At 38.1% G+C, this 24356-nt stretch overlaps 2 protein-coding genes across 5 annotated transcripts in view; one reads left to right on the forward strand and one right to left on the reverse strand.

Moving 5' to 3' along the window:
- The window catches only part of LOC111568229 (potassium channel subfamily K member 2), a 49877-nt gene extending 42006 nt beyond the window's left edge, over positions 1-7871 (forward strand). Inside the window, exon 7 of the mRNA XM_023269767.3 lies at positions 1549-7871. Within this exon, the coding sequence (XP_023125535.1) occupies positions 1549-1905 (357 nt within the window). The 3' untranslated portion in view covers positions 1906-7871. The remainder of the gene's footprint in view (positions 1-1548) is intronic.
- An 8629-nt stretch (positions 7872-16500) lies between these two features.
- prkg3 (protein kinase cGMP-dependent 3) overlaps positions 16501-24356 on the reverse strand; it is a 45200-nt gene continuing 37344 nt past the window's right edge. Inside the window, exons 22-23 of one of the 4 annotated variants that reach the window (XR_008603515.1) lie at positions 19782-21736; positions 16501-19344 (exon numbers count right to left, since the gene is read on the reverse strand). Coding sequence is in view for 1 of the 4 variants with exons in the window: in XM_055015909.1 (XP_054871884.1) it covers positions 21719-21736 (18 nt within the window). In the remaining 3 variants the exon portion in view is untranslated. Of the gene's footprint in view, positions 19345-19502; positions 21737-24356 lie in introns of those variants that run through there. The other 3 variants (XR_008603514.1, XR_008603513.1, XM_055015909.1) reach the window with 3 other exon arrangements.

Here is a 24356-nt window from a genome sequence, read left to right on the forward strand (position 1 = left end):
CATCAAAGCAACTGCAGATATAGATTGTTTGAACTTTTGCATCTAACAGTTAATCCATGAGATGGTTTATCATTACAACATAAAACAGATGTCATTTTAATGTGTTTACCGTAACTATTATAAAATGAAAGTCATGTTTGAATGAGGAATATGTCTCAATTACATGCTTTGGTTAAGTTCTACTTCCTGCCTGGGTTAAGACGTGGAGAGATAATTATGTAAATGTAAGTATATATTGACCAGTCACTGAGCAGCTGAAGGACCACTGAAGGCTCCAAGGTTACATGACTTAACACAAACAATTCATGGTGTCTCAACACAGGCGTAAAGATGAACTTGTAATATGTAAAACAAACATATTTCTCAAATAATATGTTCTCTGCACCACTCAGTCCAACGTGAATATCACAATATAGCATCATATTATAATTTGATATATTTGAAATAATAATATACACCGATCAGCCACAACATTATGACCACTGACAGGTGAAGTGAATCACATTGATCATATTGGTACTATGTGATGTTCTGCTGGAAAACCTTGGATTTTGGCGTCCGTGTTGATGAGACTTAGACATCCAAATAAATGTTGTCCCAGAACAAACACACTCCTTGGAAGTCCTAAATGCCACTGCAGGAAAATGTACATCACCACATCGCAAAAACAATAAACAATCAGGAACATCTTGGGGAACATGACAATCACCCAAGATGTTGACTTGACCTCCAAACTTCCTAGACCCCATTCTGATCCATCATCAACAGGATGCATTGGAACAAGTTTGATTCCCAGAGACCCCACTGCACAACCCAGAGAACCCAAAAGATCCACTGCCAACATCCTGGTTCCAGACTCCATAGAACACCCTGAGAGGTCCTCTGGTCCAGACCCAATGGTTCGACCACATAAGTGGGACCAACACAATATTTGGCAGGTGGTCATGATGTTATGCCTGACCGGTGTACATAGTATGTTGCTGTAGTACATAACATGAAAATACTTCTTCTTATAATGATAAACTTCTCATGTTCTAATGTGACCCGCTGAATTTAAGCATATTGCTAAGCGGAGGAAAAGAAACTAACAAGAGTCCATATATAATTGGAATAATTGGAATCTGCCTTGCTGTTTGAATATTGCAGCCATTAAAGTTAGATTTATCAATTATCTTTTATTTGATTATTTTATTCTTACAATCATCACTACCTGTGCAATCTGTGCAAAGGGGCTGCATACGAGTTATTTCATAACATCAGTTGGTTCATCAATTAATCAACAGAAAATTAATCAACAACTATCAAAGAAAATTGTTGTATTAGCTGTGAATTCGTGGATCTGACCCCTCTCTTTTACCAGCACCACCAAACATCAGCTTTTCTGACGTGGCAGCAACACGCTACTGTATTTTATCACACATGCTAACCAGATAGAAACAAACAGACAGTCTCTTCTAGCAGCAGATGTATATGTAGCAACACATCAGTGATGAAGAACATGTTGTGCTCGATCCCCTGTTGACATCAGTCTTCTTTCTGTTTCTGCAGGTCGGGGAGTTTCGTGCACATGCAGCCGAGTGGACAGCAAACGTGTCGGCCGAGTTCAAAGAGACCCGCAGGCGCCTCAGCGTCGACATCTATGACAAGTTCCAGCGTGCTGCATCCATCAAGCGCAAGCTGTCATCCGAGCTGGGTATCAATGCGTCCATCAACCAGGAAATGACCCCTGGCAAGAGGACGCTGTCAGCCAACCTGTATGAGGACAGAGATGCTTACCCCAGCCTGAGCCTCTCCCTCAGTCCTACACCAGGAGCCCTGACCAGGAACGGCAGCCTCTATCTGAACGGCCTCAGCCCAGAATGCGCTGATCGGCGGGAGATCGCCATCATCGAAAATCTCAAATGAGGAACAGCGTGAAAATAAGATTTATGGAGCTGAGTAAAACACATAGATAGTGGACAGAGATTTCAAACACTTTTGTGCTTCTTGACTGAGGATCACTGATGAGGTACGCGTTCATTAAGTAGATTGTGCTCCAATAATCAGTCATCGAGCTGCGTACCTTCATGTGCACTCATTCTATGAAAGGAGTCATCCCTGCAACACGATCGACAGCTGTGCGAGTGACTGAGCCAAATCAAAAGCATGATCCAGACTGGAACAAATGAATGCATCAGAGGCAACAGACTTACGAACAGGAAGGGACACAGAGGAGGCAACACACTGGACCACCTCCTCTCATGTACCCTGTAAAACATGCAGACCTGAATACATTCATCCAACTTGGGAAGCAATAGATGTATCTGTTCTCATCTCTTTCCAGAGGCCCTGAAATCTGCATCAGATAAGAAGGATCCTCACTGGCATAAAACACTGCATCGTCGACAGTGAACACTGGTTTTTGGTGTCCTGCGCTAACACAAAGGAATGTCACTTTTGTCTTTCGGTTTACACTTCTCGCAGTATAAATTTATATGCCTTGCATTTGCCGGTCAGTCTGCCCTCACTGAAGAGACGAATGTCGACATCTTAGTTCCCTCATAACTGAAATTCAGCTTCTCATCCTAAGGAATAATCCAATTGTGCCTTACTGAAAACCACAGTGAACATGTGAGGGTAGAGGACGACGACGCATGTAAGAATGAGCAACGCTTTGTATGTCCACTCATACTTGTTATATTTGAGCCCAGCAGTAATAAAGACTTATTTAGGATGAGACTTTTATTTAACTAATTTCAAGAGGAATCTATAGTATGCATGACAACTGAGTGGAGAAACTGTTGCTTGAGATAAGATTTGGGAAAATATCACCTCTTATTCTAACATTTTAGGAATTCATCACCCATCTCGATGTGCTGGGACAGTTGCATTAACCACACAGTGCCAGGCTTGCTGATCAAACCCCACTTCCCCCCCTATACCAAAGTAATGAGCCTGCTTTCCTGAAAGAAGAAGAAATAGGTTTGCAGTCTGATCAAAGCATCCCCAGTCCTGTATGTTATTTCTAAATCCCGATCTGCAGGGTTTCTTGAAGTCGAACCAAATGTTAGTTGTTTTTTTTCCTGGAAACATTGAGCTTGGTGCATCAACGCTATTATTTTCTGTTCCAAATAAACCCCTGGCATGTGTGGTACCATAGCAGTGCAATCTCTGCAGCTTGGAGGCATATCTCTACCTTACTGCTTTTCCTGCTCGAGCTAGCCGAGAAGCGTTTCCTCAGCTGATAAAGACGAGGTTTGTTACGTCTTGCCAATACTGAATGTATACCATCAGAAACCTTCATTTACTGTGTAAATTGCAGCGACTCTGGATCACTTAAATGCTAAATGTGTCAACATCCTGTCACCTTATAGTAACTGCAGTGAATCTATGTTAAACAGGTATTTGCTCTTACGTAAAATTCTAAACTAGCAGTTTAGATTTAGTATTTTAAGAATAAATTCCTCAAAGTAAGAAAATGGTGCAACAAAAGTCAACACACCTTTAATGACTGAGATTCAAATCTTCCTTTTTTTTCCTCTATTCTTTGTTTGTCCAGGGTAATCATCCTCTGCAAAGAAGACACCAGTGTTACATAAATCTCTCTTCTTCAGAGACTATTTTTTTTCAGCTGTTCTTTGCTGGAAGGCTTTTGTTGCTTTATCTTTCTCTTTATACAGCTTGTTCTACTGGGTGTACGTCTTGAGACATACTTGTTCAGGTCATACTTTTTTCTTCTTTAGAAACTCTTGTGTGATTTTGGCAGTGTACTGTAGGTCATAAGCACACTGGAATATTCCTCTTCTGCCAAGCTTCTGCAGACTGGGAGTCATCTTGCCAGCCAGTATTTTGTGATATCCACAGGACTTCATGGTGCAAAATATAAATTTCCTCTTTCCAACCCCTTTAGCACTCATCCAGCCAACCCTGTGCTTGACTGTCAGGACTGTGCATCCACTGTGGTAGTCTGGCTAGGTTCATACTAAACATACTGGAGCCCATCTGAACCAAACTTATTTTTGTTTTGTCTCATCTTGTCTCACAATCAGATGTTCAGGCAATTATTTTCCAAAGCTGAGAGAGTTCCAGCGTGTCACTTTATCACCAAGTTATTGAAATTTACAGATGCACTCGGTTTAGTTTCAATGTTCGTTGCATTGACTTTCTACTGTGAAGCCTTTATTTTCAAGTTTGCTATGTGTCAAGTGTCTGTTTTTGATTGTTCATAAGAGGAAGTGCTCCACTGTTCAAATGGAAAATAATACGATTATTAAGAGTTGATGCAGTTTAAAATCATTTGACACTAAAGTGCACCTCTGCTGTAGTTATGTGTTGATTGGAAATCAAGAAAATGGTCGCAGTGTCATTCAGGCGCCATTTATGTCACACTTACATTGTTTTTTAAGTTAGTCCAGTTTTGTCTAGGGTATTTCTACAAGGATGGATTGCATTTTATGTCAATTTTTTGGTGTCTCCCAGTTAACTGGTTTGGATTGTGCATCTTTTATGGATTTTATTCAGTGCATTTATCCAGCAAGATATGCTGTAGTATTCTCAGTAGATTTGACAGTGCCATTTATCATCTGTAGCATCGCAAAACACTCTAATACAGTGTGACTCGCACACCGTGTGTCCTGTGCTACTGTATGCCAAATATCTGTATAATTTATGAGTCTGTAGAGGTATGTTTATCGTATGTTTTGTGTTTAAAATCTAATACATTTTTGCTTTATAAGCACATTTCAGGGCAACATGATTCTGTATAATTTTACTCCTTAAATATACAACAGAAGCCATTGGCACCAGCTCTTGGTGAACTCAGTTTATTTGTAACTTAAGTGCTTACAAAGTGGCATTTTATACATTACTAAATTAAAAGAGGTCACAACAAATGAACTTGGTCTCAAAAAAAAAGATGATTGCGACTAAATTTTTACACCCAACACATAGCAGGTGTGAAATATGTGACCTTATTAATTAATTACTCATCTAAGAGACCAGAGGAAATGACAGTCAACAAATGTGACCTGACATTTTGTATAAATATGCATACCTGAAGATTTTAAATTCAATTTTACAAAAAACAGCACTGTTAGCCTAAATTACCAAATAATATATATGGGTCATTCCACAATTGGAGGACATTTGGGCTTCAAAATTTTTGGAAAAAAAACCTTTTACAATTTTCTGCTATATATTCATCTATAATAGGTAATAAACTATCAAAGGCTTGATTGGCTCAGCTTCCACATCAATGGTAGCATTTTTATTCCATGTTTTCTGTGTTGTTTGCTAACCCTACTCTAATCACAGTAACAGGGTTGCTAATCCATGCTAATGTGATCTTTTTCTCAGCAGTAGAAGCTAGATATTTAGCTGCTGTTACTGCTGACCAAGAGGACAAACTGACTGATGGAAAACGTCAAAAGAATTAGTCTGATCCTGATAATATGAGGTAGAGTGAGACATTCAATCAAGGCTGACCATGTGATGAAAATATTAAAAATAGAAGAGCTTTGCTCTACCCATTCTTTAGGAAAACTGTTTGATGTTAATTCCAGCGTTTCATGCGATTCACTGTTTTCTTCTTCTATCAGCTAAAATGTTCTGCTAACGGTTGTTGTGGGACATGCGTTCCATGCATAGTAATTATTATTTAAAATATCATTTAGATTGAAAAAAAATGTTCCCACAATTACAAGAGGCATCAATGAAAAAAATAATGCCAAAAAAGGAGATTTAAATTTAATTTTAACAATTTTATTTGAGATTCAGTTTGGTCATCAGGGGGTGGGACAAGAGAAAAATGACATTTTAGAGGGAACTCCAGACTTGTTTGGTATGTTAAAACTATTTTCAAACATTGTTTACTCCTATATTTTTTTTTTTTAGATTTGGTCTCAGGACAAGAACATTTACACAACAACTGCATGTTTTAGTATTTCATACATGGATTATATGAAATTTGTTGGGTGGGACATAAAATATCCTCCAATTCTGGAATGACCCATATAACTAATTCTGAAAGAAATTTTTCATATACATTTTTAAATAAAACTAATAAATCCTACTGCTAACTAACCCTACCAATCAGTTCACTCATTACTAAAGTCTTTAAGACATTCTTTGTTTTGCTGGTTGATCTCAGGCTTAAAACTAGCAGGACTTTACCATCAAACTTTGTACATGATTCAAAATCACTCAGTGCAACACAATCCGTGCCATTACTAGCAGGTTTGAGCTCTTTCTCAGCACTGAAGCTCATGGTTTTCTTGAAAGGTTGTCCTCACCAGGAGCGGTGATTCGTGCAGAGCCTGACTGTAAGGTCAACAGCTGTCTCGTTCAATCAAGTCAAAGAGGAGTCACCGAGAACTCGTACGATAAAAATGAGGAGGTTTCTGAAAGCATCAGTACGTTGGTTTGTCTTTGCTGCGTTTCTGTGAAGCAATCAATAGAAGCTGCACATTTACTGTATGTTGTATTGACCTGCAATAGACTGGAAAGCAAAGACGAGTACATTAAAGCTGAGGCGCCTGAGGAAATCCCACCCAGCCTCAGTGTAGCTGCTCAAAGCGAAGCCCCCTAAAGGTCGTCGTATTGCTTATTCCCAGTCAGCCGTGTGATTGACAGCCTGTCAGCGCCGCAGTAACTCAAAGAGGGTTGTCGATGAAGTGTTGCGTAATATGTCAGGCTGCGGAAGCCCACCCACGTGGACAAGCGTGCATGATTGTGACAGTGGGCGTGCATGTGCAATAAGGAATGTGTGTGCATCGAGGGTTTGAGGAAACTCATTTCATATCCGCTCACACAAGCATTTTTCACATGGCATCCTCTTTATTCTCCCAAGGTGACAGATTTTAATTAAGTCTGTGGCTCAAATCAAAACTCCCAGCTGAAGCGTGTTGAATGTATCTACCCATTCATGACGGCGTTCATTGCGAATGTAAGCACATTCATCGTTTAATGTTGTGATTAATGTTTGCAAAGGAGCTTGAATAGCTCAGAGCAGATGCTGTGAAAACAAGCTCTGGCCCTCATTGATTCAAATATCACAAGATTCAGAAATTAGAGTAGATTAAAGGGTTTCAGAAAATTATACTAAATGTATCAATGGTATCAGAAATTGTTTTTATGAGCCACAGCTTTGGTGTGGATTTAATCATTTGCCTAAACTGTATGCATGAGACGATTGTGAGAAGAGAAGAAAGGACAAATTCACTGTTTCTTCTGTCATTTTCCAATTTCCAATAAACATACAGTATTGTCAAAAGTCTGGGGTCACTTAGAAATGTTCTTATTTTTGAAAGAAAAGCAGAAGATAACATTAAACGAATCATAAATCCAGTCTAGACATAGTTAATGTGGTAAATGACTATTCTAGCTGGAAACAGCTGATTTTTAATGGAATATCTCCATAGAGGTACAGAGGAACATTTCCAGCAACCATCACTCCTGTGTTCTAATGCTACATTGTGTTAGCTAATGGTGTTGAAAGGCTCATTGATGATTAGAAAACCCTTGTGCAATTATGTTAGTACATGGATAAAAGTGTGAGTTTCATGGAAAACATGAAATTGTCTGGGTGACCCCAGACTTTTGAACGGTTGTGTAACTGTGAAAAATATAATTAAAGGGGTCGTGTGCACAGATGCACATTTTTTAACATCATTTCAGCAAGTATTGCATGCTACTTTAAACGTTACTTCCAGTGTTTATAGATCAGATGCGGCTGTTATTCCAGGCTTTGCTTTGGGTTAAATAACAGCAGAGCATCATATGTTTCTAGTATGTTAATATGTTAATGTTGGTATGTCACTTCTAATCATGACTCACTTTTCTGAAAGTTTAGAATAAAATATTTTCTATGAAATAAAAACTGAAGGTCACTGTTTCTTTGTTGTTGTGAAATGAGTGCATTAACTCTGAACTCCGAGCAGTTTCTGGGCATTTCTTTCTCTGTCTGTTGGATTTTTATTCACTGTGGTCTAATTTTTCCTGCACCTCCATGGAAACAGCACAACCATGGCTCGAGGTAAAGAGACCTAAAAAAAAAAAAAGTCTTTTGTGCTGTATAACAGTCGTTATGCCTTAAATCATAAAAAAGAAAAAAAATGAAAGTTGAATTTATTAGATTTTTATAAACTTAAAAAAAAAAAAAAAACTTGGAATCAAGATGCACAACATTTATCCAAGTGCCCACAGGTGTTACCAATACAGGAAAAAATAGGGGCTCCACATACTATGTACACTACAGGCCAAAAGTTTAGAAGCTAGATCAGATTTGTATAAAAAAAAAAACCCAAAACTCATAGTTTCATTGGTATACTTTTACATTGGTATACAATTGTCTGGAAACATCAATGCATGCCTAAAGGTAAATGGAGGAAAATGGTGCATATCATTGAAAGCAAAGTCTGATCATGCAGGCAATGCATCTCAAAATGCACCACATTTTTAATGAGTGGTGAGCACCGAGAGCAGTTCAGGTCTTAATGCTGAACCTTTGCAATGTGGAAATCTGGTCGATTTATCCCCTTAAGGCCACTACACTGCGCGATTTTTGGCCATCCCAGATGAAAGATGGCAATCGCGAGAGCATCGTGGCGATATCTTTGGTCGTGGCCGTAAATCGGTGGTCCTACGTCGCACAGTGAGACAGGTTCAAGGATGGCCGTTATCATGGTGACCAAAGACAAGCTGCGATAAATTCTGACTGTCAGAAATTTGGGTTGATCGTCTCAGTGTGATGCTGCTGCGACCTACAACTAACTAACCAATAGAAATGCAGAATGAATTGACGTACTGATCAGCGCGACACTGGCGCTTATCCCAAATAGATGATTTGTGGCAACAATGGAAAAACACATCAAAACAAGTATGTGGGATTTAAACCAAGAAGACAGTCTAGTAGAGTTGTGGCAGCAGACGCCTTTTTGACGTGTCCTCCAGCTCGAACCACAACCGGACAGAGAAGGACGTAGTATGGAAGGACATAACGGAAGTGCAGCTCCCAGGTTAGCAACTTAACATTAGCGGCTAGCAAACACACACAAACACCGCTGTAAATACATAGTTTATGTTATTAAATAGATAAAAATTAAATCCGTCCATGTTTTGCTGGTTTCCCTGTGATTGTAGGAGCTCCGTTTATGCTTCCGTTGTTTATTTTTCATGGATGGACGGCGCACACTTATTGCGCATTCACGTCGACTCACGTACATCGCAGACTGAGATTCAGCTGCGTTTTCATCGTGCAATTTGCACACAGCAAACTTCACGTCGTGGCCAAAGACTATTAGATTCATGTCGTACAGTGTGGCAAGCTGTGAACTTCTAAGACTGTTAAAATCGCACAGTGTGTAGAAGGAGGGACCACAGCAGAATAATCTAAAGTTGTACTGAGTGATCGACTTTATTCTATGGTGAAACATTTCTATCCTGATGGAAGTGAACTCTTCCAGAATAACAAAGCTTCGTTCCATGGAGCTGAATGGTTTGATCAGGATGACAATCATAAGTTATGGTCCTCACAGTCAGCAGAACTGAATGCACAGATGCGTTAGACAGCACTCTCCATCACCATCTGAAACAAGGGAACATCATCTGGAAGAGTTTTGCTCCAGTCTCAATTTCAGTTCCAGAGACTTGGAGGATCAATTCCAAGCTGTGCTGAAGCTGTTCTGGCAGCATGTTGCAGCCCTTCACCTCACTCAGACACTTAATGTCGGTTTTTCCTTTAATCCGTCTCCTGTCTGGACTGCAGTGCATTATCACCACTTTGTAGTGTTGTGAATAATTTCTCTTGCTGATTTCTGCCAGAATAGCCGTATTTTTCTGAACAAATTAGACTGTGTTCGATCGAGCCAGAAAAACAACCTGTGGTCCCATGCAGCTCAACAGTAAGTGTCACAGGAGGAGTGTAATCACACAATGACAGCCTGATAATGGATTATGCCTGACAAACTGATGTGAGTCAGAAGTTACAAAATGTTCTTGATGGATCACAAGCACAGATTGGACTAAGAAGATTACTACGAATCACTGATTTGGCTCCATCACTTTACTTGTGCATCTTTACCACACAAATTTGAAACGGAAGGTTTCGCTTTTCACCATTTGTCTGATAAAAGGATTTATAGCTTGTCTTCAGGGCTGCACAGAGCCTTGGTGGATACCACTGTTGCCATGCAGCAAGAAGATCCCTGGTTCCCGTTGTGGTTTCTCAAACACCAATAACGTGCAGGTGAAGAAAAGAAGCTCTGCTGATACGGGCTTGATTGTGTAACAAAAGTTTATTATTACAAAGGAAACCAGGATCAAACAAGCACCATGGATTTGCTTGGAAGATGACTCAGCTGAAATAAGTCCATCTCCACAAAGTGTAACCACAGTTTAGAACACACTTTTATAGGTTCAGACATAGGTCAATAATGTAAAGCAGGCTGTGAAAAACACTCCAGAAAGGTTTTCTTTGAAAAAAAATCATCATGAATTTTGGCGCGAAAAACGCCATAGTATACTATGTCGAAAAATGTCATTTTTCAACATGTTGTAAAAATGTGCCATATGATGAAATAATGTAAAGCAGGCTGTGAAAAACACTCCAGAAAGTTTTTTTTTTTTTTTTTTTTTTAAATCATGAATTTTGGCGCAAAAAAACGCCATAGTATACTATGTCGAAAAAAAATTTGATTTTTCAACATGTTGTAAAAACGTGCCACATGATGAAATAATGTAAAGCAGGCTGTGAAAAACACTCCAGAAAGGTTTTCTTTGAAAAAAAAATCATCATGAATTTTGGCGCGAAAAACGCCATAGTATACTATGTCGAAAAATATCATTTTTCAACATGTTGTAAAAACGTGCCATATGATGAAATAATGTAAAGAAGGCCGTTAAAAACACTCCAGAAAGGTTTTCTTTGAAAAAAAAATCATCATGAATTTTGGCGCAAAAAAACGCCATAGTATACTATGTCGAAAAATATCATTTTTCAACATGTTGTGAAAACATGCCATATGATGAAATAATGTAAAGGAGGCCATGAAAAACACTGCAGAAAGGTTTTCTTTGAAAAAAAAATCACCATGAATTTTGGCGCAAAAAAACGCCATATTATACTATGTCTAAAAATAATGGGATTTTTCAACATGTTGTAAAAATGTGCCATATGATGAAATAATGTAAAGCAGGCCGTGAAAAACATTCCAGAAAGGTTTTCTTTGAAAAAAAATCATGAATTTTGGCGCAAAAAAACCCCCATAGTATACTATGTCAAATGAAAATGGGATTTTTCAACATGTTGTGAAAACATGCCATATGATGAAATAATGTAAAGGAGGCTGTGAAAAACACTCCAGAAAGGTTTTCTTTGAAACAAAAATCATCATGAATTTTGGCGCAAAAAAACGCCATAGTATACTATGTCTAAAAATAATGGGATTTTTCAACATGTTTTAAAAACGTGCCACATGATGAAATAATGTAAAGGAGGCCGTGAAAAACATTCCAGAAAGGTTTTCTTTGAAAAAAAATCATTAATTTTGGCGCAAAAAAAAACGCCATAGTATACTATGTCGAAAAATGTCATTTTTCAACATGTTGTAAAAATGTGCCATATGATGAAATAATGTAAAGCAGGCTGTGAAAAACACTCCAGAAAGGTTTTCTTTGGAAAAAAAATCATGAATTTTGGCGCGAAAAAACGCCATAGTATACTATGTCGAAAAATGTCATTTTTCAACATGTTGTAAAAACGTGCCATATGATGAAATAATCTAAAGGAGGCCGTTAAAAACAAATATCAAAAAAAAAAAATCATCATGAATTTTGGCGCGAAAAAACGCTATGTCGAAAAAAAAATGGCATGTAAAAACGTGCCATCATAGTATAGCATGCCAACCAAAAATTATCATAGTATAGCATGTCGTCCAAAAAACATCATAGTATAGCATGTCATCCAAAAAATGTCATAGTATAGCATGTCGCTCTAATAACATCATAGTTTAGCATGTCGCTCTAAAAACGTCATAGAAATGCCTTTAGTCCACAAAACGTTGTTATGTCCCGGCTGTCTGAAGTAGGTGAGGAGCAACATAAAAACAGTCCAAACGTCGGTTTCCAGAGGGTTAGACGAGTATTTATTTGAAAGAGTAAGTTTACAACAACACAACATGTGAGGGGGTTAAAAACAAATGGGTGTTAGTAAAATAAAAATAAACAGAACTAAAAGTGAACTTCACGTTGACACTGATGGGCATTCCAACCAGGAACAAAGTAAAAGATAATCAATACGAAAAAAAACTCTTCCTGTTCACCTCTTAAAACTCAAAACCACACCGCAGTAGCACCCTAAAGTAAAACTACCAATGGGTTCCCTGTTTTCCTATGTGAACAATTCAAAGGTCCCTCTCTATCTCCCCACACATCCACCAACCACTGGAACACATCTCCAAAGTTCTGCCTGGCCAGCTCAGCTGATTATCACTATTTTATTTTTTACTGATTTACGGTCATAAATACATTTAAAAATGGCGCTACTTTGGCTCTGAACCTTAATCTACCTGTGGTCGCTCTGTCTTCTGGAGTGATTTGATTGGTTATACGTCACGAATAAAACTCCTTTAACTTAACATCTGTAAACAAAACAAAAACATATCAACAAAGTTTTCTCTTAGAGTTTGTGTTCTCCTAAGTTTAACTCCAAGATTTTAAATACTTTCATTTACTGCAAATGAATATCTACTCCAAATGTCTCACTAATAATCATTATCAGCCTTAAAAACCCACAAAACACCCCTCTCAACCACACTTAGTACAGTCCGGTTCCCCCTTCTATAAATCTGCTTGGAATCGTCCACTTCCTGTTTGTCAAAGTGGCCTTCTACCTGGACAGGTTTTGTTGGAGCTCATGCAACAAACATTTTGGGTAACTGCACTTTAATATGGATGGATGACACTGAATTAGAGTCTGTTTTAATGAGACTGAGTTAAGATGTGTAGCTCTGTCATTAAATAGTAAATTATTTCTCAGAATTCACAGAGAAAAGTCTGAAATGTTTGCTAGGTTAGTGTCCCACATGTTCTTTGGCTCAGCTAAAGCTAACTCTCTCCAACTTCTGGATCTCTTGAGTTGCTTGTTGTTAAAATATCTTGCTAGAGGTGCTGAAGCTCAGAAAGTCTGAGATGTTTGTTCAGAATAAGCTCATTCTCAAGTCTTATCTGAACTGTCCTCTTTTGTTTGAACTTTCCCTAAACTTAGGAGTTAATGACAGAGCAGCACATCCAGACTCAGTCTCATTTATGTAGAGATTAAACTTCAGTGTCATTCATTGATGTTAAAGTGCAGTTTTTCAATTGTTTGTTGCACTTGCTCCCGACCAAACCAGTCCAGGTGGAAGATGATGTGAAGAGAAAGCTTCAGAGGATGAATATCACACATTTACGTTGGAAATAAATGTCTTTTAATTTGACATTGTCGTGCAAAAGTTGGATTTCCCTTTAATGATGTTCAAATCTTTGTTGAGTGTTTTGTTGATGTTTGTTTCTAAATGTTTTTTGACACTCAGCCCCAAAGATTAAAACCTTTTATGGCTCACAAGCTGCAACAATTCACACATTATCAACTATCTTTCTGACTAAACTAAGATAAAAAGTGAAAAACTGCCTGATTCCTGCATCATGAATGTAAATCTTTTTGGTTTTTATGACAGTAAACTGAATATATTTGGGTTTGACATTTTCTAAACCAAAAGAAGAAATGAATTAGTGGAGAAAACAATCAACAGATTAATGGACAAAGAAAATGTGTTTTCCAACATATATGGCTGAATTACTCCAACATTACAAGGTACATACAATTTTAATTCAATTTTATTTAAATACAGGTCAAATTGTCTCAAGACGCTTTATTTTTATATTTTTTTGTCATATTTAAAATATAACAAAGTAAGAAATTTAAACCTCTTGACTAATCCAATTTATTATTTGTTTTTCTAAGAGACTAATCGACAACTAAAATAACTTTCTCCAGTAAAACTAATAAACATGAGGTCAAATAGAAGGAAGAGTTTTAAATACTGCAGTCCCACGACGACAAGAATAAAGTTTGACAACAAAAACTAAATCTGCTGGTTGATTCCATTAAAGTCCTAATAAATGATAATAAAGTGTGATACTAAAGGTTTGTGGTGCTAAAAATGTCAAAGTAAAGATATCAAGTTGAACATCTGGATGGAGGTTGATAAAAGTTTCTCTCCCTTCATTTCTCTGGAGCGACTCCATGGATTTTATGGATGGTGGTTAAAGACCTGCACTTCTAGTCGTCTTCCTTCTAGTCGCTGTAAAAAGTCAGTCCATCCTGGCCGACTTCAACACCTTTTAATGACAACTTGTTCAGCCTCCGACCTGGTGGAAACTCCAGAAGCTGGGGAAAACCTGTGGAGACTCGAAGAACTCGTGGAAACTCGAAAAACTTGTCGGGCGGGGGAAGGTGTGGTGGGTGGTGTGGGGAGGTGGGGGAGTAGAGGGGGGAGGCCGCCACCCACCTCCCCGCCCCCTCTCCGCCCTGACTCCACCCAGACTCCGCCTTGGCTCCACCCATGTGGTCACTTGAGAAACTACGATGCCAAAGGGACGACGAAATCATTTCTTTTCATCTGATCTGTAGCTCAGTGAGTTAAGGATTTGCCTATGGAGCTGCAGGTCGCTGGTTCAAGACCAGACACTTCTTAAATTTTCTCAAAATACTGACAAAGACAAAGAAAGAAAACTGCCGGTGGTGGGTCTTGAACCTGCGACCCTCCGCTTGGGAGTCTATCCTCTTAACCCCCTGAGCTATTCGCTCAGATACTAATTCTTCTTTTTTTTGCGCATTTATCATCTATTTTTTGTCGTTTTCGAGTTTTTTTTTAACTCGAGTCTTGACTCGACCGTTTTTCTCAGGAGGTTGGGCTTCAGCCTTTGTGCTGGAGGGTTGAACCCTCACTTCCAAGACTTTCCAAAGCCTCCACACCTCCCGAGTCCTCAGGACCTGAGCTTTCACACAGTCTGAGGGCTGAAATTTTCTAAGTCCCACAGTAGATCTCTGTTAGTTTGAACCTTCAGACAGTCCAAGGACTGATATCTTCTAAGTTCCTGAGCACTTCTCTGTTAGTTTGAACCTTCAGACAGTCTGAGGACTGATATCTTCTAAGTTCTTCAGTAGTTCTCTGTTAGTTTGAACCTGCAGACAGTCTGAGAACTGAAAACCTAAAAATTCTTGAGTAGTTCTCTGTTAGTTTGAACCTTCAGACAGTCTGAGGACTGAAGTTTTAAAAGTTTCTCAGTACTTCTCTGTTAGTTTGAACTTTCTAGTTAACAGAAGCCTTAAAACTTGTGACCATGAGTCTTGATTTCACATTTAGACCATCCATCTGAGTTCTTCTCAGACCTTCACCTGTGGGTTTTTTAGAAATCCTCAACAAACTTTGATTCTCTTCACTGAACAGTAAAGTTTGTGGAGATCAGAAGGTAACATTAGTTTGATCAGTCCCTTCAACTACTAGTAGACTTTATCTGGAAAGCAGTTTTCTGAAATGAGTTCTTAGTAAATCTGTCCACAATCAAACCAAGAACATAGAAAAAGGAAATGTTTGAAGAAACAACTTGATGTTTTCATTTCAGACTAGAAAACGCTTTAAGATCTTGATCTGTTTTTGCTCTTTTTGATCGTTTTATTGTCTCTTCTGTTTAATTTGATCTTCTAAAGTCTAACTGGTGTCTTTTCAAATGTTTTGTCTTTAGTTTGATTCTTCTTCAATGTTTAGTTTTGCTCTTTTCTCACCTTTTATTCTTTTCTAATGTCTGATTTGACATGTCGAAATGTTTTGTCTTTTTAATGTTTGTTGTTTTTTCGAATGTTTTATCGGCTTGCTTGAAAAATTTCCTTTTCTTTCCCAATGTTTAATTTTTCGATTAAATCATTAAGGTTTTTCTTTTTAAATGTTTTACCACCTTTTGATGTTTAATTTTCTTTTTAAATGCTGTTTAATTCCTATTTAAAGTTTTATTGTCTTTAAGATTTAATTTTCAAATTAAACATTTAATTTTTTAATTAAATGTTTTGTCCTTTTAAAGGTTTAACAATCAAATTAAATGTTGTCTGTTTTATTAAATGTTTAATATTCTTGTATAATTGTGTTTAAATGTTTAATTCTCTAAAATATTTCATCTTTAATGTTTAATATTTTTGTTTAAAAAATTTTGTTTAATTTCATAATTATATGTTTTGTAGACTGTTTAATTATCTAACTAAATATTTTGTTTGTTGAATATAATTTAATTGTATTTAATGTTTAAATTTCTTTTTAAAAGTTTGACTGCATTAAATGTTTTTTCCCTTTGATTTAATTGTTTTTTTAAATGTAGTTTATTTCTTTAATCTTTTTTATCTGTCAAGATTTTAATCCCAACCTTAAAAATGAAACAAACCCTTAAACCACAATGAAAATATTTCTGTTGTCACAATCATGAGTTAGTCAATTATTCAGTTTATCAATTCAACTTTATTTGTTTAGCACCTTTCACACAGATGACAAAACTAAACAAGCAAAGAGAAAAAAAACTATGCTAAAACTATGATTGAAACTCACAAACATATTTTTAAAAAAAAGATTTAACATGGTAATAAAATTTTTTGTGTCCAGGGGATGGAGGGAGTTTATTGAAGTCTTCTTGGGCTCACATGGGAAATCATTTAAAATATAAACTCGATATTCAGTCTACGGAAACTGGAAACTGCAGAGCGACAGAAGAAGCAACAATATCTCCTGTTTTCTCCTTTAATGAGTCGACTCTTCTTGTGCTTTCAGACCAAAGAACTACAGACTCTTCACAACCTGCTCAAACTCTTGGTACAGGACCTCACCACACGGGTCAAGAAGGTTTCTGTCTCATTTCTACTCTGAAGCTCACCTTCTCCTGCTCAAACTGCTGACAAATGTTTCTGCTGCTCTAAAGTCTGGTCTCCAGAACTTCCTAAAAACTCTCAAAGTCTCTTCTGCTGCAGGTTGCTTTGTAGAACTGTTCCAGAAAACCTCATTAAACCACATGGAGGGGCCTCAATATAGTCGTCCAAATGAAACCGTACAAAAACCAAACTAGCACAACCCAAATGCTAAAGTCTCCTGCAGCCTACCAGAGAACCTCTGAGAACAGAGAATCAGGACAGGAACTCTTACCTTCTGGACAACCAATGTTGGTTCACAAACAAGAATACAGAATGTGTCTGACCAGAAACCTCTAAAGACTCACTACAGCCAAGATAAAGACACAACTCAGCTGCACCAAATCCACTAATCACTGCACACATTAGTACCATGTGCTAACTGTGGCTAAAGAACCACATTTACCAAGACAACTATCCAGTACAAAGCCCTAAAACACACCAAGAAACACATTAAAGCCTATTTTACTGCTGTAAGCTGTAAGCCAACGCCTAAAGAACAAGCTACAGCAACAGAGCCAAACCCAGTTCAGGTGAAGCAGAGGAAATGTTTGTCTACAGCTAAATAAAGCAGGAAGACACGGAGCTGCTCAGGTGTTCCTGATAACACCAAGCAGCCACCTGGACAGCCAATAGGAACACAGCTTACTGGAAGTCCAAAGGGCTGGCTTAGTCAAGGAAATTTAGTTTAAAGTTGAAGCAGAAAGTTAACAAAGAAAGTTGAAAACCACCTTCTGATCCCTGAAATCTCTGAGTTTTTACACAAAGAACGCCTGAACATGTCAAACTGGTTCCATAGTAGAACCATCATTGTAAAAACGTCATAGTATGGTGTGTTGCTCAAAAAACATTATGACCCGGCTGTCTAGGGTCGCCGAGGAGCAACACAAAAACAGGACAAACGCTGGTTTCCAGGGGGTTAGGAGGATATTTATTTGAAAGAGGAAGTTTACAACAACACAACATGTGAGCAGAAAAATCACAAAGTCTGTCTTTAGTTCAGCTGAAAATATTAGTTTTTGTCTTTTTTATTGACCAGACTTTTCAGGAAGTAGATGAAGAATAATTAAAGTAGAAGTCCAACTTATTTTGGATCCTTGTGGAGAGTTTAATCTTAGAGTTTGTAAAGCTGTTGAGTTTTTAGAGTCACATGGATTGTTTTGACATTTAATAACCGAGTCCTGAAATAAAATTACAGTTGTGGATTTCTGTCATTTAGTCTGGACTAAACAAATAACAGCAGCATAAATCTCAAATGTCATTATGAGGAGTCTGGATTGAGGTTTCTCACTTGATAATGATCAAAACATGAAGTTTAGGTTGGTTTAAGGGAATATTCCACCTAAAACCTCAAATATAGACCCGAAAGGGTGGTTTAGAAAAAATCCTTCAATGCAGAGCACAAAAAGTTAGTATGGAGGAATATTCCACCTGAAATGTAGACCTGAGAAGTTGGTTTGGAAGAATATACCATCCTAAACATCCTTAAATGTAGACTAAAAGACGGTTTGGGAGAAAATTCCACCTAAAATCCTCCAATGTAGACCTAAAAGGTGAGTTTAATGGTAGATTCCACCTAAAATTCACTGCTGTAGACCTTGAGGTTGGTCTGATGGTATATTCGACCCAACATCCTTGAACATAAACTTAAAAAGTTCGTTCAAAGGAATATTCCACCTAAAATCCTTCAACATAGACCAAAAAATCTTAGTGTAAAGGAGTATTCCACCTTGAATGTAGACCTAAAGGATGGTTTGGAGAAATATTCTACTCTAAAATCTTCCAATGTAGACCTAAAAGGTTGATCTGATGGTATATTCTACCCAACATCCTGGAACATTTACCTAAAAGGTTGGTTTAATGGTATATTCCCAGAAGAACCCTTGAACATTGGGCTTATTGGTATATTCCACCCAAAATACTTGTACATATACCAAGAAGTCAGTGTAAAGGAAATGTAGACCTAAAAGGATAGTTTAAAGGAATATTTAAAGGATTAATTTCATTATTTAATAATCTTAATTATCAGTCAGAACCCTGGCAAACTTATTTTCATCAGTTTCTTTAGTGGAAGTCACAAATAAAGGAGCTCTTGGTTTTTCCCAGCGTTACTGAGTCCAAAGCTGCTGTTTCAACACAGAACGTTCACATGGATCCACAAACCTCTCAGCACTCAAACACCCACAGACAGGAGGCCGGCTGGGCTGAGGCTCGGCGGCGTCCTCAGACCCACTAGTCGGGGAGTCACTGAACTTGTTGGTCCGGTTTGAAGGCCTCCATGTGGTCCAGTAGAAGTCCACGTAGTCGGTGTTGGCTTTGAACCGCAGTGACTGGCCACCATCAGGTGGACCGGCTCGTCCTCATAGGACTCCTCCTGTAGCCTTGACGGAACCAGAGGAACATTCAGTAGCTGTTGGAGTTCTTCCTGTCAGGCTCGTGGTAGAACGGCTCTGAAGAATCTTGTACTTGTCTTATCTGGAACAATCTAACAGCCTAAACTGTTAACAGCAGTGTAAAGAAGCAAACACACAGGCATAGATTAGGACTCAAACTAGATTTATTTTAGAAAACAAATCAGCTTAGAGGCATTTGTTCACACGTGGCAGAATAGGAGGCCATCCAATCAGATTCGAGGTCTTCACTCTGTTGGTTGTTTGTTGGGTGAGACTCTTGGACCTCCATCAGCTGACGTGGATGTTTGATGGTCTTCCTCTCTAGTGCCAGATGATTCATCCATGAATTCAGCAGCTACAGACTGAAATGAAGCTCATGCTGCCGTTATTGAATTCCTGTTCCAGATCAAATGTTCAGAGCTCACCTTGAATGCAGCCGTCTGCTGTCTGATAGTTTTTCTCATTGTAGTCTTCAATAAAGTCTTTTTCCTCATGTCAGGATGTGGTGAGACTCTTTCTCAGTCTCTGCAGACGTCCCTCATTGTGCATCTCCAGAGAAGAAACAGAAAAACTGGTCACTGCTTCAGCATCACACGCTCTCCAGCATTGAGAGTGTTTCAGGAATTCATTCATTGTGTTGTGAACTTTGAAGGAGCAGAAACTTTACAGCTGCCAAAGATATGAGCTCCAATTCTGGATGTTTTAGGAAATGAAGTTCATCAAATGAACACTTGATTATTGCTGATAACTCATTAAATTACTGAAGAAATCCAACATAAAAACCTGTAAACTCTCAGGCAGCTTTTGTTAAAGTTTGTCTATAATTCTATCATCATGTTCTGGAACCAGGACTCTGCAGAAGTTCCTTCAATCAGATACTTGTGTGTTTCTATTTAAGGCCTCAGGTTTGAACGTACAGCAGAGGATTAGAAAGGAGTGATTTTAATATTTAAATCAGTCCACTAAATGTTTGGAGTAAAAATGATTAAAATTTAGATAGATTTGTGTCAAATAATATTGTAGAGTCTCACTTAAATATATTCAAATGAGTTCAGTGTATTTACATTTTATAGAATGTTTGATTTCTTAATCTCAATACTGTAGATTCTGACCCCTAAATATTATAATAATGATGTCAATTTAAATAATAAATAATACTGTAGTGCAGAGTCATAAATTTTAATCAGCTAAACTTACATAATAAATATCACTGCACAATCTTACCCTGAACAGTCATATTATTGAGGTAAATTTACATAAATCCTGATATTCTAGAGTCTTAACTGGAATATTTCTAACATGAATCTTTTTGTATTGTGCTGATAAACAACAATAACCTAACTTTCAGATAATATTTATTGTCTGTGATTGTGAGACTAAATTCCTCCACATTCTGGAACTTTCCATGCAGAAGCTGTAGGAATAAATAAAAATAAAATCTGTTCATTTCCACATTATGCACATTTATTTATTGTTAATATCTCAGACTGAATGGTATCTGGCAGTAAAAACAAACTCATCTGCTGGACTGAATTTCCCAAAATGGAAACATGGACAGAATTTAACACTCATGTATCCATGGCAACGCTAAAGTTTCTGCTTCTTACCAAAGTTCACAAGACAAGTAAAGATTTTAATGTAAAACTTCAGGGATGACTGCTGACCATAAGTATTCTGATCAATACTTCATGCTCAATATCAGGACAGATGTTACAATTCCAGCTGTTGCATTAGACTGCAGTTATTCACAGAGAAATTAAAACATCACATTCCTCATAAAAACTAGATGGGACTTTTATTAAATAAAGTGTTGGTGAATAAACAGTGTAAAAAGTGCAAAGCAGCTCCATTAAATCAGGAGATGTGAGACTTCCACAGCATGGATCACCATCTGCTGTGTTGATTCATAGCTGAATGTCAGAATGAACTGAGCTAGAAAAGCTGCTTTGAGCTGCAACATTACGGTCTGACAATCCAACACCATCACAGTTTTCATCTGGTTGTTTTGCTCCAACATGCTGTGAAGTTCAGTTTTTACCTGAATCAATACAGAGATTCTATTTCCAACCAAGACTGGAATAAAAATTAGAATGTTATGAGGTTATTAATGCAACTAAATCCTGTCAGATGGAAGGATTTACTTCTAAGTTCTAATTCAAGTTTCAGTTGGAGCTCATTGCATTCACAAAGAAAAACAGCGAAACCTTCATAGCAACATTTAATAAATCTAAAGCTTCCCTGTTGGCTCATTGGTGGAGTTTGTTACTGAGCATCTGAACCTTAAATCCAGTGAGACGACCATCTTCAGTCGAGGCCAGTCAGAGAACTTCAAGACCTTCCATCAGCTGGACCAGATGTGGCATCATCTCCCTCTGAACATCTGGATGACAGGAGAAAAGACAGAAATCAAACACAGATCACAGAAACACAATTTATTCACTTTCATCATTTTATAAAAGTAGCATGAACTTTATTAAAACTTGACAACATCAGTAATGAAAGTAAATGTTTTTATCTCATGTTGAAGCTAAATTTAAAGTGAATTTTAATGACAGTTTATCCTGAGAGGAGTGAGAATGGAGCTTTTCTTTCCTTTTTAGAATATTCCCTCAAAATATTCTGTTTATTATTGGCTTTAGAAGCATTTTTCTTTACTTTTTCATTTTTAGATACCTCAGACTGATGCACTTTGCTGGTTTGCAGATAATTTCATGTACAATGACAATAAAGATCTTCTATTATAACATATTTTGCTAAAACAAGAACTGCAAACCTTCTCAACCATCCTCTCAGTCTGCAAAATTCCAACTGCGACAAAGAATTATCTGATGTAGTTATTATTATAATCTTTACTGAACCAGCCCTGGAATTAATAAAAATCTGTATATGGATATGATTTTCTCTGATGGAACCACTAAAACTGCATACAATAAAGTAAATGTCTTCTGCACTGCACACATACTACACTTTTGTAGAACTCTGGATGTCAGAGTAAAGGCAGACAGATCCACTGATCAGCCACAACATTCTGACCACTGACAGCTGAAGAGAACAACATCCATCATCTTGTTCTAATGCAACGTTCTGCTGGGAAACCTTGACGTTCATGTGGATGTTTGACATGTACCACCACCTAAACACTGCAGGACAAACAACCCCCTAGTCTCCATGGCAACAGCAGTCCTTGATGCCAGCTGCCTCCCTCAGCAGGACAAATTAAACTGCTCAGGAGTGGTCCGAGGAACACGACAGAGCTAAGCTGTTCACCTGGGTTCCACACTCCCCACATCCAGATCTGATTGAGCATCTGTGGGATGGTCCAGGATCAGCCTGGTCTAGGTAGGACCCACCCTGCAACCCACAGGATCCACAGAATCCACAGGATCCCCAGAGGTTCTGATGAACCACTGGGTCAGAGGAGTTTTAGCAGCATAAAGGGACCAACACAGTATTAGTCAGGTGGTCAGAATGTTATACTGTTATATTGTCATGCTGATTATATGATCAGTAAATGTTACCATCAATTATAACATCCACATTGATCAGGAAAAACAATAACTATCAGTTCATTCAGAAACTGTGGGGTTAAACCTAAAAACACAGACCTCAACAGCAGTTTGTTTCAAAGCAGAACACCAGCCGGTTTTCCCTAAAGAAGCTTTCAGAGCAACAATTAAATTTTAAATTCAATTCATATGGTCGTACTGATGACTGTTAGTGTTGGTGTTCTGTCAGGTTTGTAGGTTTTCTGTGTGTTAACATGCTGCTGTAACAAAGTAATTTTTGTGAAGGATCAATAAAGTATTATTCCATTCTATCCTCAGATGCTGCGTTACACTAAAAGGGCACGGCTCATGACTCGGTGTCCTTCAAACAAGAGCCTGTGTGATTTACAGCTGAATGGTGACCGACTTTACATAGACACAGAAAGCAACAGATGTGCTTTTAGCTCAGGAGTGGTTTTAAAACAACCCTAATGTACAGAATTTACATTTTATCATTTTATTTGGTGATATTTGCTTCCTTCCTTCCTTCCTTCCCTTCTCATTCTGATCATGCAGCAGGAAGTGGACTACTCTTTCTATAATTACCGCTGTGAGTCCTTGCAGTCACTCAGAAGCACTCAGAAGACTGCTTGTGATTTACAGCAGCAGAGCAGGAGCGCTTTGTATCCTGCAGAAAAGCGTCCACAGAGCAGGTCTGCTTGGAAAATTGGTCGGTTCATTAGCGATTCTGTCTGCAGTCTGACATCAGAGACAAACGGTGACTCAGCCAGCAACCTCCACCGTGTCGGGTTGGAGATGTACAAGGAGACAGCGGAGGGGAGGTTACCTCACACATTCAGCTGCAACAGTGTGTGTGGGCGAGTGGGTTTTATATATGTGTGTGTGTGTGTGTGTGTGTGTGTGTGTGTGTGTGTGTGTGTGTTGTGTGTGTGTGTGGACTGACTTTATGTGACAGTCCGTATGCAGACTGTACAATTCTGCAGGTTTACTGAGCTCTTAATTAACCTCACAGAGTCTTTTCCTGTCACTTTATCATTTGGATTTAGTTGCTTTGGACCACTTGTGAAGCCACACTGGATAAAACAGAGAGTATCGCTTGGTTGTATCGCTTACAGAGACACCCGCTGCAGCACCCATTGAGCTGCTGTATTGACACCCTCAGCTGAAAAGGGTTTGTGTCACTGTCGATACACAAAAGGTCATCTGAGTGTCTCTAAAAGTCCATCAATGCTCAGTATGCTCAGCACCCAATAATTGTCTTGTCTAGACAATAAAACTCTTAAGGAATAATACAATGATTTGATTTGGTGTTACAGCTCACTAGGAGAAAGGAAGCAGCATAAAAACAACCAGTTGTGCTAAATTTGAGAGCATTTAACCCTTAGATGCATGAGTGATTGGACCCTACTATTTATAGGGATGATAATTAAAGACAAAACACTTTTGCCTTCAGGATTATTTGATCAAGGTCAGATAAATATTCTGGGGTCAGTA

The sequence above is a fragment of the Amphiprion ocellaris genome, chromosome 12, assembly GCF_022539595.1.
Source record: "Amphiprion ocellaris isolate individual 3 ecotype Okinawa chromosome 12, ASM2253959v1, whole genome shotgun sequence".
NCBI classification, from domain to species: domain Eukaryota; kingdom Metazoa; phylum Chordata; class Actinopteri; family Pomacentridae; genus Amphiprion; species Amphiprion ocellaris.